We start from the raw sequence: 19,851 nt of genomic DNA, 5'->3' as shown, positions 1-19,851 counted from the left end.
GAGTCTTGTCACTTGTCCAAAGGCTATTCATTAAAGAAAATATTCTTTCCGTAGAAGCATTTGTGCCAGGCAGGCAGAAAAAGAACTCTGCTAATTTTCGTAAAATTCTACTTGAAATATATTTAAAATAAATATTGAAAATAAGAACTTTTTCAAAAATTCGAGACAAAAAACCTGAATCCGTGACAAATATTGCTTCTAGAAAAATCCGGGACGCAAGGTGGAAATCCGGGATTGTCCCGGCCAATCCGGGACGTATGGTCACCTTACTTACTAATAGGCAGAAATGGACTTAATTCGGGTAATAGACACTTAATACGCTTACTAAATGTTTTAGTTTCACCTTTTGGAGGTGAGGTTATGTATAGAAAGGATCCTAGATCCTCTGATCAGGACGGACACCATTTGCAACCACAAGAGGGTGGGAAGAAAGCGTATTACCAAGTTGTTTTGCGAATTATCCAATTTCCACCTGTTACATACATTTCTATGATGCTTGGTGATGATGAACCACGAAAATCTGATGTGACGTTTCTCAGAAACACTTTTATTATGTTCTAAGAAAGGTTAACATGTGGAAAGTCATTTCAAGACAAACTGTTAACATGGCTAATGAGAAAGACGAACAGATTAGCCACAGAGCGGCTAAGGCTTTGAATTAATGAACTTCTTCCTCTTGTATAATCACGCTATTGGCTGCTACCTTCGCTTTTTTAAAAATAATTAGTCGGCCTTATTACTGGCCACAACCATTCTCATTGAGGTGGGGTCAGATAGTTAGTAAGCTGCGATTGGCCGCTAGACAATTAAACTAATTCTTTAAATAGTTGATGGACTTCAAGAGAACGCGCTCGTAACAGTACTATACGTGGCAGTCGTTTGAATGCATGTGTGCTGTATAAGCACGTTTGTATGCCCGCTTTAATGAATAATTCACCATTAAGCACTTTGCCAGTCACTTTTGCCTACTTCTATTGTGAACACGAATAAGTGTAAGAAAGGAAAAGAAAACTGCTAATGACTTGTTTATGATGTATAAAAGCAAACGATCACCTAAAGGATATACCTACTGTTTAGCTAAAGATTAAATACACACAGCTAATTAAAAAAATCCGAAATTCCAAGCGGACATTTACAGTGAACTCCATTAAAAGATTAAACCTTTAATTGTTATATATATATGCACACCAAGTTATGGTTTTACACAAAACAAATTAAAAACTTAATTTAAATAACTCCTTTTACCAAGCCTTTTGTATGTACCATGTTCCGTCGTAATTAAGAGGAAAGTATCCTTATTGAATTTAAACTTGTTTTTGGCGTATCAGAGTAGAATTTTAATAGGCAACGGAAGTTACGTGCGCACAGCAAACTGAAATTCGACAGAGTATGAAGATAGCAGCATGGTCAAGAGTACATATGTATAGGTACCTACGCTAAGCTAGCACAACAAAGTTATATTTCGTATTTCTAAAGTGAACCATAATTTGTCGCTGATTTGTTGCCAAATCCAAAAATTTGTCGCTCCAGTCGGTTAATAAACAATAGACAAATTACAGCCATTACAGAATTTCTCTACGCCGTTTCTACATCGCTGATTTTCGATATCGAAAGGAACTCAGATAATTCAGGATCGAATATATAAAACAAAGGATAGCGCCTTTAGCAAAAACAAGCCATTTCAATGCTCGAGAACGGTTAATTCTAAAATTCGAAAAAGATTGTGAAAGGGTACGGTTCTATAAGGCTGTGAAACGTGAACTATCGACACGGTTAAAAAGAAACAGTTCAAGAAGGGTTCGAAATGTTGTTACAGGTGGTAAACAAAACAGGTCAGAAATTAAGAAATAATAGTAAGAGTAGAATAAAAAACGCTATGAAAGTCAATAAGAAATAGCGAGATAGGGTGGTAGGACACCTTCTCAGCCATGAAGATTAGATACATATATTAGAAGCAGATGGACGAGTTAAGAGAAATGGGGGTAGACTAAATTCATCATCATTATAAAGTTGTCAGTCTTAAGGTTGGACACGCATCTCTACTGTTTCCTATCCTGAACTAATTTTCGCATTTCTCTAAAACCAGAACATCCCACATCCTTAACTATTTGTGAATAATAATCTAATTTAGGTCTACCTACTTCTATTCCTCTTAACACCTGTTTCTGTCTCTAATATGTCTCTGACTAGATCTTCAAGCCTGAAAAGGTGTAGTACTAACGTATCTCGTCTATGTCTTATTAACTTCCATAGAGTCCTTTGTTCTCCTATTCTTTCTAATACTTTTTTATTTTTGACTTTCTCTATCCACGGTATCCTCATCATTCGTCTATAACACCACATTTCGAACGCTTTTAATCTTTTCTTTTCCGTCGCGTCCACCGTCCATGTTTCGCACTCGTACAGCGTCGCACTCCAAACATACTGCTTTAACAATCTGTTGTAAATTTATAAATTAATCGTTCGCGAGCATTGAAGTGACTTCTTTTTATTGAAGGCGACTCAATCCTCAAACTTATCTGATTTTCTAGATACGTAAAACCAGCCACTTCCTCTAATTTTTCGTCTCCTATCTTTATATTTTCAGGTACGTTATGTACCATCTTTTGGGAACGAATTAGCGGCAAATTATAGCCATTTTACCACTAGTTATCAAGAATATGGCTGGGGATCAGAACTACTGAACTACTGTCCCTGGCACCGGCGGTAGCCACTGTTTGCTGATTAGGGTGAATTCAACCCCGGCCAGTATTAGGGGCAGCACTCCACCGTCATACTATTTAAATACGTGATCAAAAATATTGTTCAAATAAACTTATAATTATTACAAGTATGTGTGTATTTACTGGATAAATAAATATGTAAATCGACGTATCTGAGATATAAATATATAAATGTTATATGCTAACTCAAATCGTTTAATTTACACTTGTCGTTCCTTTCGTTTTGCCTCAGTAACTTTGACAAATCAGTTCCAAGAGCTGCATGTGGGACTTCAGTGATGGGCTATGTCATCATTTAATGTATCTCAATCAATTCGCTGTTATTTTAAGATAGCGCCTTATGTTCAAGAATGTATGGCCACTAACGCTAATTTGTATTGTTACAGTACAAACTACTGACTTGCTGGAAGTCTGCCAGAAGTTATTAGAACGATTTAAATATCCCTGGGAAATGATGCCTCTTATGTATGCAATTTTAAAGGACGCACGTGGTGATTTAGAGGAAGCGTCACGGCGCATAGACGAGGGTAAGTTGCTTTTTGTAATGTTTTGTTTTCTCAAGAATACAATTGGCACAATTTGTGTCATTGACTATCTTACTTAATGTATAATATATAGCTGTAATTACGAATGTAATGTAAAATGAAATACTGCATTGTCGTGTAACTCCAATAATACAAGTTGCAGGGTGAAATTACGTATGATAGCACTGCACGGGTGCATGACATCTTACATTTATTCAACAAATGTGACAGTTAAGTGATTTGTCAAGTCTGAATCACACTAATCGGTTAGCGTTAGTTAGTAGGATGTTAAGTCATCGTCTGAGGTTGATGTCAGTTTTGGTGTTCGCGAAAACAAAATCGGAATGATACTGAAACAATTATAACAGAAGATTAGAAACACAAAAAGAAAAAGAGAGATAAGCATTTCAAATTTCTCTTTAAACTCCTGAAAACAGAACGTAAATAATTAAGACACGTAATTAAGACTGTGAGTAGGGTTGCCACCCGTACTTTATTATAAAGTATTGTACTCTATTTCGACTGTGCGTACGTTATACTTTACAAGACATAAAGTATGCAAAAATACATTATTTAAGGCCTTAAGTAAACATTTTGTAAGCGATTATTCGAAATTCAGAGTATTTTTACATCAATAATATTGCACAGAAAAATGGCAAGCCATATTTACGGAATAACCTAATTTCCCAAATCTGTTCAGAGTAGTGTCACTTTTGCTATCCGTTCCGCCCACTTCAGCATCGGGATGACAGGAATAAAGCTTCATTAAAACTAATTAAAAATAAACTTTTAGTTTACTTAAATCTTTGTTTGTCATGTTTAGAAGCTATTAATGTATTTAAGAGTGACAGCAATTTGTTACTGGCTGCTAGGTGTAACAAAAAAACAAAAAATTACTTTATTTTTATGCTGAGTACTTCTTTTTTTAACCTTTTAGTCGAGAAATACTTTATGTAAAGCCTGAAAAGGTGGCAACCCTAACTGTGAGTGTCGTGCCCGTAGCGCCGCGACAATTTAATAAATACGTAAGCTTATGTACAAAAGCTTTAGCATTGTTTATGTTTTAGTGTAGTTAATTCTATTATTATTCTGGACAAAAAAATGGTCTGTTTTAAATTATAAAAGTTAAAAAGCATCGTCATAATGCCGAAAATCATGTGAGCTCTTTTACTCACTGAAATTAGTTGTTTGAAAAAGAAAAGAATAATTGAATACGTAAAAAGAGATGAAACAATAAACACTATTCCATAAAAATTTAAATACTTAATAAATACTTGGGAAAATGCTTGAGGGCATTGATACATACCTAGAAGTTAGACTAGTGTAACTTTATATAGTAGAATGAGTGTGACTCAAATGCAATTTCCGCATTTTTATAAATTACGTTTCTCAAAACTTTACATATTATGATGGAGCTTTTTAACTTTTCTACTGTTAAATACTCCCGCCGTTTTGCTTGCACAATTCTGCCAGTTCTAAATCTGAATAAAGTGTAAAGGAAAGTTGAAAATATTACATATTTATTAAAGTGTCAGGCACTAATTCAGACTATGTCAGCCTTAAAATAAACTTACTTTAGCTAACATTAAATTTAAAACATTCGTTGAATAGATGAGCAACTATGAAGCGCTAAATTAGACCTGTAGTAACTAAATAAATGAAAAAAGAGAGACCATGATAAATTCTATTGAGCTGAGGATACGTGTTTCACTGATCCCTTACGTGATCATCAACAACATGAGACTCGAGTCTCAAAAAAATTGACAAAACGTGTGTCCGCTCAATAAAGTTCGTTGTGGTAAATTGGGACGAGTCTCTCCTTTTTCATTCATTTACTTTATTACATATTTTCTTTAAATGCAGTATATCATTAGATACAGTAGCATGTATGCTAATTATTATAAGTGAAATAATGATTTCTAATAGGAAAGCGAGCGGTCAACGATTATTCAAGAGCGCACAATCTAAACATGTATGATGGAGTTGAACTACGAAATTCTACACGTCAGTATGGATGATTAAAAATTAATTAACTAATGTTATTTTTCAAAATTTAGCATTATTTAAACAGTAACACTATGAGTATTTTTTATTTTTTCGAACCAGTACACAATTATCCTTTTTTTATTTCTAACATTCTCACTTTGGATAACCCTCCTTTTACTTTTATTTTTAACCCCATGTAACGCATGTGTGTATTTTTCACCATCAGATGGCAAGAATCAAGAGAGAAGATATTTCAGCGATGCCAACTTCAAGAGTGTAAACCTTCAGTTCAAATGCAACGTCCTCATTTAATATCGCGTAGTGTTTAGTATAAAATGCAAACATTTAGGTGTACAAAAACCCGTCGTACATTTATTAAAATAGCAACATAGATTTAAAGAAATTCCCCAGTTGCGGTATTTTCTAGATTTCGCGTAAGAAGTGTATTATTTAGATGTTCCTTGTTGACCCGTGTCGTGTTTGTTTTCCGTTATCCTTTTCCGCGCTAGGTAAGTCGTCGAAATTTAAATTATACAAAGTAGTTATAGTCGTGAGTGATATTATTTTAAGATGTTAGAGTATTAAACGGTCGCTTTCATGTGCGATTCTCGTGATCATTTATTTAATTATCAAAATCTATCGTGAATTTATATGCGTGATGAAGACAGCGTAACATCCTGGATTGCAACATTGAAGAAACAATGAAAATGAAGACGCACAACAAGAACAGAGAAGAGAGAAGAACAGAACGAAAACAAGCTTATAAAGTTCAAATTTACTATTAGTACCTACAATATTTCTTCTTTTATTTAAATTGCTTCTAAATAGGTACCTACATTGTCAGTAATTAATATTTAAAGCCAATAAAACTGTATTATAATTGAAGCAGTAACCTTACTTAGGTAAGTGGTAAATCCGAATCGTATGGCGGATAAAAAGTTAATTTAAAAATAAATCAAAACGACATCCTTGATTAAGCAAACTGTTTAAAATCAATTAGAAGCTAAAAGGCAACTATTGTTAACATCTAAGTATTTGCTACCACTCTATTTACTTTCTCTACAGATCCTTAGTATCCTCTTCCTCAATATTTCTTTCCTTAAATCCTTCTAACTCTTCTCGTTTTTCCTCTTAATTTATGTGTAGTATCTTCTGTAATTTTCCCAAAACGTATTTGAAAAAGGGGGGGAGGGGCGGTTAAGATTGACTGTATTTTAAGATTATTAATTTTTGGTTAAAAATTTCTTGGAATATCTAGTGTTAGCTCAATAACTTTCTTTCGATAATAGATATTCTGTTCTACCTGTGACATTTTATTATTTAGCAGTACCTAAATGCATATCCTATTCAAACGTTAACCATAAGCGTGAAAATATACTTGACCGAGACGTGGGTATTGTGGTATTTGATTGACATAAACAGATGTTTCGAGTCCGTGTGTTGCACTTTCAATAGAGTTCGTGCCAAGAATTACAGAAAGCTTGACATACAGAGAACAAGCAAGAAAATATTTTGACGTAAAGAACTAACATTCTGCAAATTGTCTCAATTCATTAAACTGGTAGTGCACTGAATTTACTGTTTTTATTTCTGTTCAGTGGAACTAAATATGTGGATATAGGAGGCACATGGATTTGAAGTAATATATTATAAAAAACCAGTACATTGAATTTATAATAATATAGAAAATACGATATAAACAATGTACGTCAGTTATGTGTTATATCAATTTAAGTGTGTGATATCTTACAGTAAAAACATAGATTATGTGCAATATTTCGTTGATTAAATGGACCACTCGTAAGGATTCACGACTTGATCTTAATTTTGAGCTAAAAGTTTGACTTGTACTGACTTGAAATCAAGTTCAAGTAGTCCTTCAAGGCTCCTTGATTTTTTATCATTTGGTGATATAATTTTCTATTTTGAAAACACAAGTTAGTAAAAATTATGACCATTTTGGAATTCTCAGTGTACTACATTACGACACTTGGAGCATTTTGTTGGCTCACATGGGTAATAAATTATAAGTATCTACGTTTCCTATTAATTGAGAATGTTAAATCCATGCACCATAAGATGTAGAAACCTATTTTCAGGAATTCCTTCTTGCCAAAATAATTACCCGCAAACTTAAATTACTGAAAATTAAATTATGTATTATGTAGCACACGTTTGCCAAAATTTTACTCGGATGGTTAAAATTGATGAGAATTTAATGACTTTTCACTGCTCTAATCAAAATAATAATGTATTATGAGGTACTATTTGTATGAGTCATTTTGTGAGAAGGAATTCAAGAAAACGTACCAAACCTTTACTGATGAAGATATCTAGCACATCATCGAGACTGTCTTATAATTCAAATACAACACACATCTCAAGAAAAATCTTCTTAAGATATTTATCACTTTGCTTATGTTAAGAGGCAGAGTAAACGTTGGGATAGACAATTGAAATAGCATTTGAAGACACAAATATAAAGTGTATAATAATCTGTTTAATTACGTAATGGAATTTCAATGAAAAAGCACTGATATAACCTAGAAAAACTGTTAAGAATATCGTCTAATCTGCTGTCGATTATTAATTACATACTTGTGCTTCTAGACTAAACAATACCACTATAGAACTTGATTACACTTGAATCACAAAAAAGTAACATTTGCATGAAAACTTTAATTATAAATTCCTGTTAGTACAAGAAAGAAAAGAGTAACTAAAGCTCAACCTAAAATCTGATAATGACCCCAGCCATTCTGGTTAATCTAAACTGAATTCAAATTTGTTGAAAGACTGATAAAATTGAGAGATTTTTAATAGTACTATACTTTGTTATTAACGTTATGAATTCTGCAATCTGACAGTAATTTTTCTAAAAATTTTATTATCGGTTTTTACCTTTTACAGATATAAATTTACGAATAGGTTGCTTTGTCTAAAATTTCGTAAAAGTTACTTATATCGGTTATACATTAAAAACAATTTTAACACATTTAACCGTATTAGAAATTTAGTGCAACCACTGGAATTTGCAAATTACTATTTACGTATTCGTTTGTGGTGGAAGTTGCTTTATTTCCGAGGTTTACGAGAATGAAAGAGCCCACTTCAAAACCCATCATTGGAAATTTAAAGGAAAAACAACCACGCCATCGCCGCTGTAGCTATTACATCCTCGAGCAACAATTAATAGAAAATTGTGAATGTCGAACATATGTACATATGTTTTATAGTTTGACAAAATTACAAAGTGCTGTTCAATTTAATATTATCATACACGATAGAATGGTACAAAAAATACGTTGATTTAACATGTTTTTAACAATGTTCACCAAAAATCAATTCAATTAAAAAATTTAAAGTGGTCACTTACTATTTTTAAAAGTATATTTACTTTTTTTAATTTCTTAATCGGGCTAAGTTTCGGTAAGCATTAAACTAACATCTTTTTGTACGAGATCAAACATAAAAAACGTTCGTTTCTTTCTTGGGTCATCATCTCAATATATGTATCATGAAATTTTGTACACCTATCGTCAGGGTAAATAATAACGAATTCATAAAACAACAAGAATGATATTTCGATTGCCACATCTAACGCTTTGAATTCTATAGGTAATATAAGTAAAAGTTAAAAATAAAATTATGTTTTCTGGTGATTTATCAAAATTGCTCTGTGGTGCTCCAAATTGTGATCCATACTCATTTAGAAAATACTAGAATTGACCGCCAATAATTTAACCTGGCGATATCGTAAGAAGGTACTTTCATCAGATGTGACGATGATTTTCAATGCAAATTATATACTTATTAATAATATCTGTTAATAGTTCTCAGGCAACTTCCCGTTCGATCCATAGAGTAGATATTGATTCCCAATTGTACGTATCTATCAGTTCTATCTATTCTATTTTCCTTCTTTGCAGTTTTTGGATTGCCTTCGAATGAAACAAATATTCCGTTATGTTGCTGTTCATTGCTGTTATGAAAAGCGTTGTCCTATTTACTTCTGTATCTAGAATAGGCAAATAATAGATGGATAGATATATGGACAAAGGTAACATATCCGGCATTACGGAGCGTCGACTGATTCCAATAAATTTAAATTTTATTTGAGCCCGTTTTCTTCGTTCGGCTTTTCCGTCTGGCACGGTACGTTGAAGCTGAGCTTTTCTCTGGCTGGTAGCGCTTGCTCTTATTCGGGTGGATAATATCCGATGACACTGATCGTGAGTTCTGTGTTGGGCTCGGAAAGGTAGAGTAGATACGTTTGTATAAGCTAGCGAAGAGCGAGCTACGTTAGTCGGATGAGTTTTACGGCCGGGGCGAAAAATAAAAAGAGTGCTAATAAAATGTGTAGTTGGACGCTGCAGAAAACGTGCATTTGCAGTTTGCAGGATCCTCTCTTCTTCTCGGATTTATTACCCGCCATTATTCCATAAATAATTCCATCACAATTTGTATTCAAAAATATTATTACTAGGAATATAAGAAAGGCCCGCTAGTCTACGAGAAGCAGAAACCCCGCATTACGGGTAATAAATAATATTCTGCGACGATAAAAAGGCTGTAAAATTGTCATAAAACCCGCGTAATTACAGAGAGACAAGTCCTTTTATGATCAAATTCAGTAAGTAAATAATAATTTAAAAACAATTAGGCGCAATTAAACCAGTTACTTGCCACGAGTTAGTCGTTTGCATTCGCCGTATTATTTTATAAAATAGTTGAACGTAAAAACTTGGAACAATATTCTCCGGGAATATAATCTTCCATTTAGCTATGTCCAACTGAAGAAACGTCTCTATGGCATTAAATTGCTAAATGCGTTGGTCACCACATCATAACAATTTGCTACGCTGCGTGACACTTATCAGTAGCGCATACTATTTACAACATTCCAATCATACTACCTTTCCTACCGCATATCACTTTAAACTGTTATCGTCCCACCGGCTTCACTGAACGTAAGATAAAATTAATATTTCGGGACGCCTATTATTATTATTTCAAATCAAGCCTAATATTAACGAGGTAGAAGAAAAATAACAAATGAAGAAAGAAACAAATAACTTACGTTGTCAATTTATCTGAGTTATTGTGCTTGCGAACGTGCGTAAAGCCAAAGGTCCCAGGTTCGATTCCCGGCGGCAGCAACAATTTTTCCCTCATTAATTTGAGGTAGTTTGTAGTGGGTAAAAATTCAGAAATGAATTTTCAGAATAATATTTCGTATTAATTAAACATTGTCTAACCAGAACTTAAAAGAAAATATTTCGTGTTTGTACAACGGAAACAATACTTCAGAAACTCATTCACCTTAGTTCCACGGCCGATCAAAATTAATCTGTATGAAAATTGAGTTTTGCGTGCCTGAACAAATTATTGTTAGATATGTCAAATTAAAGAAGAATATAAGAATGATTTATAAGCCATATCATGTTTCATAATTTCTTCATAAATTTATCGCAGGTAGGTACAAATTATTTAAAATAACTTCCGTTTCGTGTTAATCTAATTAAAAGAAAAACCATTTATTACTTGCAGCGAATTTACGGAAATAATAATTTATCTAATTAGGGGCGTGGTTAGAGGTCTAAATATTTCAAAGAATCTATTCATGATTTATGTACAATTTGAGTCGCCTACAATGCAGATCATGCGATCAACAACCGCGAAAATTTGATAAAAAAATCGGTTGTCTGTAAAGTCGGTTTACTGACGATAATTGAACGTGACGTCATAAGAAAATACTGATGGAATGGTTTCATTTTACAAAAGAAAATTTTAATTTTATTTTTTGATAGATATTTTGTATGGGTATAGAGAAGGAGGGAAATGGAAATGTATTATTGTATAGCAGCTGTCCACGCGGACGCATCGCTCACTCAAGTAGGAGAGAGACAGATGTCGAACGCTGCCGAACGCGGAGGCCGATTGTGCCTCTTTGTCGCTCGTTCCGCGCTCTCGCTTGCACTTCAAGCCTTAAATGGAACGCCTCAGAGCGAGGTAACGCCGCATGAGTCATGTGTTTTCGTGCAGCCGGCTCCATCGAATTATAAGACGTTGTCACGTCAAAAATGAAAAAATTATTATCAATAGAACACAGTCACAGAAGGAGGGATAGACAGCTAGGTACTACAACATTTACCAAACAATATCGTAAAAGTTGAAGTTCTAAAAGGATTACCGTGATTGTTGTCTGATTATTTATTCATGGCATTTAACTTAAACAAAATTTACAAATTATAAGGGTAATTTCAGTTCTATCTGTTGATTTTAACTGTTTAATGGAAATGCATATTGTAGTACATACTGTGTTAATAGAAATTTTTACACAAAATCTTTAGGTATTTAATCTTCACAGACAGACTTAATCATGGAGTTAACTGTAAATAATGTCATCCAGTCGTTTTCAAAAAATTATCCGATTGGGTGCTATTTTATCCTTATTGCGCATTCACATAATTAACAGTGTATGTTACGATAAAAGATAACTGACTTTGCAGAAATAAAGAGAAATATTTAAATTATCTATATGTCAGTAATCAGAACAGTCTAAATTAACAGTTCAAATCCTTACGTTAAAATACGACCAGATAGTACATCACCAAAGTACTTTTCGTATAATATCTTTTATATTAATGGCGAAAAATTAGACTTATTTGGACGTAATTGTTTTATGCTAAATAGGTTTATACAATTTTTTACATTTGTATAAGACATACTGTGCACTGAATCGGCGCACTTTTTATTAAAAGCGCATTCGCTAATTAAAATAATTAATTTTAAAAAGTGTAAGATACGATTTACCGAGTTATAACTTGAGCGTTATAACAGATAATTTTATCCGCTAGCTCCATCCACCATCATTATAGGCATTATATCGGTTTATTGACGGTAATTATTGGCAGCCTGATAAATCGGGTATGGTATAATGATTTTGATATTGTAACAAAGCACGCAAAAGAAAACTTCGATTGTACACATAAATTTAACGATTTAAAGGCGCCATTCATGAATAATGCACCGCTTGGTCTTTAAAATACAATAAATTATTATAAACATAGACTAATAAGAAGAGGATGCATTCTTCCAATTAATTACATTGATAATAATTGTGCAGTACAGACTCTGAAAGGAAACTGTTATTTGTGCAAAGTTTGTGAGAGCGCAATAAGATTGTCTACATCATTATCTGTCAACCTTAAACCTGAGAACGTTGGCAGTTATCCATATCGAACAAAATGTACATTTAAAAAGTATAATTTATATAAAGCGTTTCAAGAGGCTGGCGACAAAATCGTGCTAATCAAAATTCTCTCTCAAATCGTTATATTTAGTGTTGTGTTATTTATAGATACTTTTTAAGACGCATCTAGACTAGGCGAATAAGTCGTATGAAATATGAGCAAAATTTTGAACATTGTCGTTCAATCTAAAGGCACCTTAACGAAACTATAATAAATAATTTAATTTTGATAAGTCTAAATAAAGATTCGTAGGGGTGATAATATGTTATATATATATGATCTTGAGTAATAACAAATGCATATGTATGTAATTAGGGAGTGCTATTTAAGGCACAGGAGCAAGTATGCAAGTTTGTTTGATAATAATGGCGACTCATTTCGATAAGAGTTTATAGAAAATTCTTAAACCTTAACACATGGCATAAACAGTTAGTGTTAAGTTTCCGATTCTTCACGCAATTAGATCAGCGACGGTTTCTTGGATAAATCGCTTACGTCGCTTATTTGTAGGCAATTTTTTACTTTTTTTTTTGTTTTTCCATGTTATTATACTAATTTGACATGATTCTATCGAGACATAATCACAAGTTAAACGTCCATGTAGTTGAACGATCGTGTATATTAAGATTACAAAAAAACGACTTCTGAAAGGTAATAAAATAAAGAACCGGTCGCGTCGGTCGGTTCGCAAACACGCTCGCGTACGCACCGCACTATTTGGCTTTCTCTCTTTCTTACACGCGGGTCTGGCCTCTGATTTAACTTACATTTTATTAAATACGACACGATATACGCGTCACCCGTTCTGCCAACGTCACGTGAAATCAGAGCAGAAATTGATTGCGGTCGAAGTAGACATGGCCAACTGACTGTGCCGTTTAACAGATTGGAAGAAAATCGATGACAAAAGAGCAATTGCGACATGAAGATCGCATGTTTTTTACGTATTGCCGCATTGGTATTGGGTTACGTGTTTCTTTTTACATAAACAACACAGCGAGCCGGCGGAATTTTTTACAGAATAGGTAATACTTTTGTGAAGAAGCACGGCTCTGTAACTTTTCATAAGTATTTAGTTAGGATTCGGTTGAGTACTGCCATGAATATACCAGTGGAGAAAATGTATAACCGACCGTATAAAACGTTAACAATAATCTCTTCCACCAAGCAGTGTCACGTAGGGGAGGATAGTCAACCTCTTTTAAATCGAATTGATATTTGTCACCTTTAATTGTTCGATTTGAAGAAGAAATACAAAAAAAACATAACATAAATCAAGAAGAAAAAAAGTGTAGCACAGGCCGGGAATGAAGCCCGCGGGCCTTCCTGCATGGTAGCCAAACATCCATACCACTGAGCCATTACCGCACTTGTTAAAAATTGTTACACAAACCAAAATCGTGCTCTCGTGTTCAACGCTTTTGATCACTGACAGAAATGCGAAAATACAGTAACTGAAGCAATAATTGTGAATAGGATGGGACGATGACAAACGACCGTTCGATAGCTTGCTTAGTTTAAACCCAGCTTTACTTGTACTTATGATTTGGGCGTACGCATCTAATTAAAACACGTCAACCTAATTAAAAAGCCATTAAAAGTTTTCCACATTGCGAAACAATTTCGTAATAACATCATTATTGCTTTAAACACAATGCGAAAAATTTATAGCCTACCTATTTGCAATATAATATAGCACAAAGTCCTTTCTCCGTATGCAAAAATTATGTAAGAAAATTGCGATGCAAATTAAGTCCTAAGTAAGGTCATCTCAGATATACATAGTGTTAATATATACCTAAGTGTTTACACGTGGCCCATAAAAATCAAGCCATTAATTCAAACAATGACTTCAATACTCAATTTGCATATGCAATTATTAGATGAAATTCTATCAAATGATAATTATTGCATTCTTATTGAATTATCACGTAAGTTTTCCTTTTCAAATCGGTTAGATGTTACTATTTTTTACAATGTTGCTAATTGACTTTTCCAGAAACTTAACATAATACATATACCATCCAACGGGGCTATCTTGTGATACTTCGTAGGACTGTCAAAGACCCGAATGAAAACATTTATCTTTACCATTAAGGATCAATTTTTTTTTTTCATTTTATGTTTTTCGGTTATAATTTACATATACGTATACTTAATGGAAATTATATTAAATGAGATCGTTCTAAGTTCATTAAAAAAGAGTGCAGGACGACCGGTCACACGTCCGATGCTTCTGGAACTGGAACGTGATCTATCTTGTGAAAAGTTTACGCAAAAGGCACGACTTTTTGCTGTCTATACAGCACAAAATTCAGAAGCATAAAAAGATAATCGTGGCACTGGCCAAATGACTAATAGTACAGGAATATTTTCAATAAAATCATGAAGTGAGAGACCCTAATAACGTATCATCAAGAACTACTATAGTAGAGCCAGTTCAAATCTCATGGGTCTTACATGTGCAAAGGGCGAGTCTTTTTGCGTTCATATTTTATAATACGAAAACATTGATTCGCCTGTAAAACATGTGTTTCGCTATACAGCCAAGGATGAAGCACCAAATAAACTGTAAACGGTGACTGCCTTTAATACATTAAAACGGCGTAAATACTGTTATGATTTATGTAGAAGAGTGATCTAAATAACAGTTTATTTCTCTTTTTATTAAGTTTCTCTATGTTAAAAGCAATTTTCGCAATTTTCCGAGGCAAATAATTAAAACATTAATTTATAGGAAGTTTGTAATTAAGCTATAAACCAAGAAAAGTTGGGGACATTTCCATGTTAAAGCAACGGTCGATAAAATTTTTACGTTCAGTGTCCGGAACCACTGGCGATGTAAAAAATTGCATTTACCAAATGAGCCGTAAAACCGGGCTGTAAAAAAATGAAACTATCACAAACAGAAACTAATTTTAAGGGATTTATTTGCAATATTATTTTGATTTATTTTCATGGTAGATTCAGTTTTTTATTTTTTGTTGTGATATTTTTCCAGTGAACAACACAACGATGACTTAATTTTATGTCAGATAGTTGGGGTAAATCACTTAAATTTAATGCTTTCCCAACAAGTTTATATCGTGTTCAAGTGCAGCCAACAAGAAGTTTTATGAGCATTTAAGTTTTTTTATCAAGTTAACAGGCATATTAAAATTCATTGCGTAATTATAAAACCAAACTGAGTTTCAAACACGCAACTATTTTTGTCGATTAGATATGCGCAAGAAGTAAATTAAAAATAATTTTCAAATTTGCTTCAAAACCTTACACATTAACACCATACCAACCTGTGGTAATGAAACTGTATTAGGTATTCACAACCTTCAAGTTTTTTCCCCTAAACGAGCCTACACAGATCACAAGGTTTTGTGTGTAGCTTCAATGTCCCGAGCTAGGGTTACCACCTTTTCAGGCTTTACATAAAGTATTTCTCGAATAAAAGGTTAAAAAAAAAGTACTCGGCATAAAAATAAAGTATTTTATTTTTTGTTTTTAAACATATTTTTTGTTACACCTAGCAGCCAGTAACAAATTGCTATCGCTCTTAAATACAGTAATAGCCTCTAAACATAGCAAACAAAGATTTAAGTATCTAAACTAAAAGTTCATTTTTAATTAGTTTTAATGAAGCTTTATTCCTGTCGTCCCGCCACTTGCGTTCATAACAGAGAATACTCTTTCTGTAAATGCTGAAGAAGCCGGAACGGACAGCAAAAGTGACACTACTTTGAACAGATTTGGGAAATCAGGTTGTTCCGTAAATATGGCTTGCCGTTTTTCTGTGCAATATTATTCATATAAAAATACTCTGAATTTCGAATAATGGCTTACAAAATTACGATGTTTACTTAAGGCCTTAAATAAAGTATTTTTGCGTACTTTATGTGTCTTGTAAAGTATAACGTACGCACAGTCGAAATAGGGTACAATACTTTATAATAAAGTACGGGTGGCAACCCTAGTCCCGACATATGATAAGTAACGCTAATGTAATTTAGAACCTTGCCTACTCATACCAATAGATAATTGGTGATGATAATTCGGGACCAAAATCCCATGTATCTACTTATGAAGGTTCATATTTGTCTTTTTTGTTTACTTTTACCCTTCCCCTACTCCTACTCCTACACCTTCGCCCCACTTCCGTGGATGATACGACCTCCTAAGCCCTCCTGCGGATGCTCCGACCTCCTAAGCCCTCCTGCGGATGCTCAGCCCCCTTCCCCCCATGGGGTCCCCTTCATCCGTTGATTCCTGATCATAAGATGCTTCTATGCTGCTGGGTCCGGGATACCTCATCCGTAGCCGTCGTTCCATTATCATGATGATCCGTTATAGGGCAGGCCCCATTACCAAGTTGCTATAGGATAAGATGTGATAGTTCGGGACCAAAATCTCATGTATCTTCTTATGAAGGTTCATTTTCGAACTTTTTTGTTCACTTTTACCCTTCCCCTACTCCTGCTCCTACACCTTCGCCCCACTCCTGCGAATGTTCCGGCCTCTTGAGCCATCCAGCGGATGCTCCGGCCTCCCGAGCTCTCCTGCGGATGCTTCGGCCTCCTGAGCCCTTCTGCGGATGCTCAGCCCCCTTCCCCCATGAGGTCCCCTTCACCCGTTGATTCCTGATCATAAGATGCTCCCCTATGCTGCTGGATCCGCGAAACCTCATCCGTAGCCGTCGTCCCATTACCATGATGATCTGTTATCTTGTTACGTCAGAGTACGAGGGGAAGGGATGAAAGTGAACAAAAAAGGTTGGGATTTTTGTTTCGAACTCTCATAGTATACCTACTTACATAAGTGCTATAGGAAAATGCTTGCTACCAGGTCATACATTATTTCCTTCGATGAATCTAGTTTAGACAACGTAGGATCAGTATATTGCATCTAGACCAAGATTCGTAAACAAATTAAACAGGAAGATAGGGAGAGTCGTAAACTAGGTGACAAGTAAGTGCCCACCGCGCCAAATCGAATTCAGGAGCTGACTCGTTTAAGGAGTTGTTCGTCTGCTCGCATTCCGTTCACGTTTTCTTAAAGCGTCTTTGTTCGTTGCGAAACAAAAGTTGCTTAGTTGGCGTTACCCGTAAGTCGAATACATTCACAATAAAATCACCTGTGGAAACGTTTTGCACAGCTATAGGATCGCAGCCCCTTACCGAACTGTGATTAGCATATTGTTTATTTCATGAAATTTAAAATATAGTAGAGAAATTTCGATGAAAGTTCTTATGGCGAAAAAATCTTTGCAAAATTTGAAAGTTATCAGAGGAATCATGTAAGATACTAAACAAGCAATAGACATGGACTTTAACGAATGCTGTACGATTTTACTTCTTAAAGTGATTTTCATGAAGTTTCGAGCATACATTACTTATTTTTAAAGATTCCTATATCAACGTATTATCAGAAAATCAACCGAAATTATATCCGTTCGTTAAAACTTCGTGGAAGTACAAAGGAAATCATAATCTTCATCTACTTATGGGAAAATTAACGAACTAGTAAAGTGTATTTCAAGTTTGGTACGAGGCTTCCAAACGTTCTAAACTCGAACAATTCAATTTAAATTTATATTATATTAGGTCATAAAGTGCATAAATTAGTTATTGAAAATTGAAAGGCTTCTGGTGAAAATGACCATTGGCGCCTCAATTTTCAGTTTCTATTTAAAAATGAATAATAGGATCCACTCATGCTTGAGAAAAAGAGAATATGCACAGATCGAATAGTATTAACCTCCTTAATAAAATACAGTTTACTGTCTAGCAAAAACCTATTATTTATGGCCGTATCTGGTAAAAATGCGATGGTTTTAACGGAAGTAATCCGTAGCGGAAATTTTCTCATACTATACATTTTTACCCATGACGAAACGAAGTCAATGTAAACTATGGCACATATATATACATATAACACTAGTTGGCTATTATGTAGCAGGGATTGTACTTTATAATTTGCTCTATGTAGACAACGTTTCGAATTTTCTTTCCTATTGTTTTTTTTATCTGCAATTTTGTTTTAAGTTTTACGACCTGGACCAGCACTTTATCTAGAGTTAAAATGCACATAACAAGTATTCCTGTCATTTAGTTTTCTAATAAAGTAATCGACAAGAGCATCGTACCAAAATTGCAGATAAAAAACTACCTCCAAATGTCCAGAATACATATTCAATCTTATGGCGTCCACAATTTTAATTTTCTTGCACATCGTCACTTTACTAACACTTTTAAGAGTGCAGCCCTTACTTTTTGCAAATTCAGTGGTAGCTTTTTGCTTTAGCTTTTCAAATGTAATATGTACCTCTAACAGAAGCAACATACACTTCTGTTAGCATTGGGAAATGCTACCGACATTGATGTTGGGTTTATAATAAAAAAAAAACATGTAAGCTTTCTAAAATTAAACCAGTTATAAATTTTCCAATGAAATATTGAAAATTGTTGACATGGTTAAAAGTTTGCTTAAATCAAGCATGTCCTCGGTAATGGTAATATACTCGAGGTTCCAACTTTGAAAAATATTTATAGCGGAGTAAAAGATATGCTGCAGTACAGCAACAACTTTGAAAATTAATTTGGAACATTTCCAGGGCGAGGAGCTGAAGTTCTGCTCGAATTCTGTCAGAGGCTCAAGGACAAGTTCCAGTTTTCGTGGAAAATGATTTCACTCGTCGATGTGGTTTTGAAGTATGCAAGGGATGATCAGGTTGAAGCCCTTAGGCAAATAGACGAAGGTAAGGACATCCATTTGTTTAAGCCGTAATTTATTTGATAGGAAACTCTGAAGTAATAGATGTATGGAGCCTGTATAATCTATGTTAAGTACCTAGTTTGTATTTCCGAAGTATGTTTAGATATTAATTTTAATAATGATAAATGAAAGATATGTAGCTAAATTGATAAAACCTACATTTTGATGACAGGAGTACTTAAAATCCAAAAATATATGTTGAAACTAACATCGTTTAATTAATGCAGATTTGTGCTGATCGAAAACCGATACATGTCTCAAGTATCCAAGGTAATTTGTTGTCCTTTAGCTTCCACGAGCTTCCAATTCCGTATAAACAAGCTCAAATAGACGTAGAAACAAGAATTTATTCGCATTTGTCATCTACATATCATTTAGTTGGCATAGCAAGAAACGAATTTAAAAACATAGACAATAAGCCATAAAAATCTCTTGATGAAGAACCAAGAATCGATAAATGAGAAGTGTACGACAGAAACGCAAGAGAAACTTGTTGGAATTCGATAGAGGAAAAGAGATCTTTCAATGTAATAACTGACATAAACAGTTGAAACTTAAATGCGAAGGGTGGCGGATCGGTATATACCAAAATCTCAA

The 19,851-nt window shown here is 34.1% G+C and overlaps 1 protein-coding gene across 2 annotated transcripts in view; it reads left to right on the top strand.

The window, feature by feature from the left end:
• Positions 1-19,851, top strand: part of LOC108735473 (protein doublesex-like) — a 98,463-nt gene that overhangs the window by 67,744 nt on the left and 10,868 nt on the right. For both annotated transcript variants that reach the window (XM_018467439.1, XM_018467440.1), the window contains 2 exons: positions 3,110-3,250; positions 19,094-19,237. In XM_018467439.1, coding sequence (XP_018322941.1) covers positions 3,110-3,250; positions 19,094-19,237 — 285 coding nt within the window. The remainder of the gene's footprint in view (positions 1-3,109; positions 3,251-19,093; positions 19,238-19,851) is intronic.

Source organism: Agrilus planipennis, unplaced genomic scaffold, assembly GCF_000699045.2.
Source record: "Agrilus planipennis isolate EAB-ADULT unplaced genomic scaffold, Apla_2.0 scaffold91, whole genome shotgun sequence".
Taxonomy (NCBI): domain Eukaryota; kingdom Metazoa; phylum Arthropoda; class Insecta; order Coleoptera; family Buprestidae; genus Agrilus; species Agrilus planipennis.
This window is presented reverse-complemented; position numbering and strand designations above follow the sequence as displayed.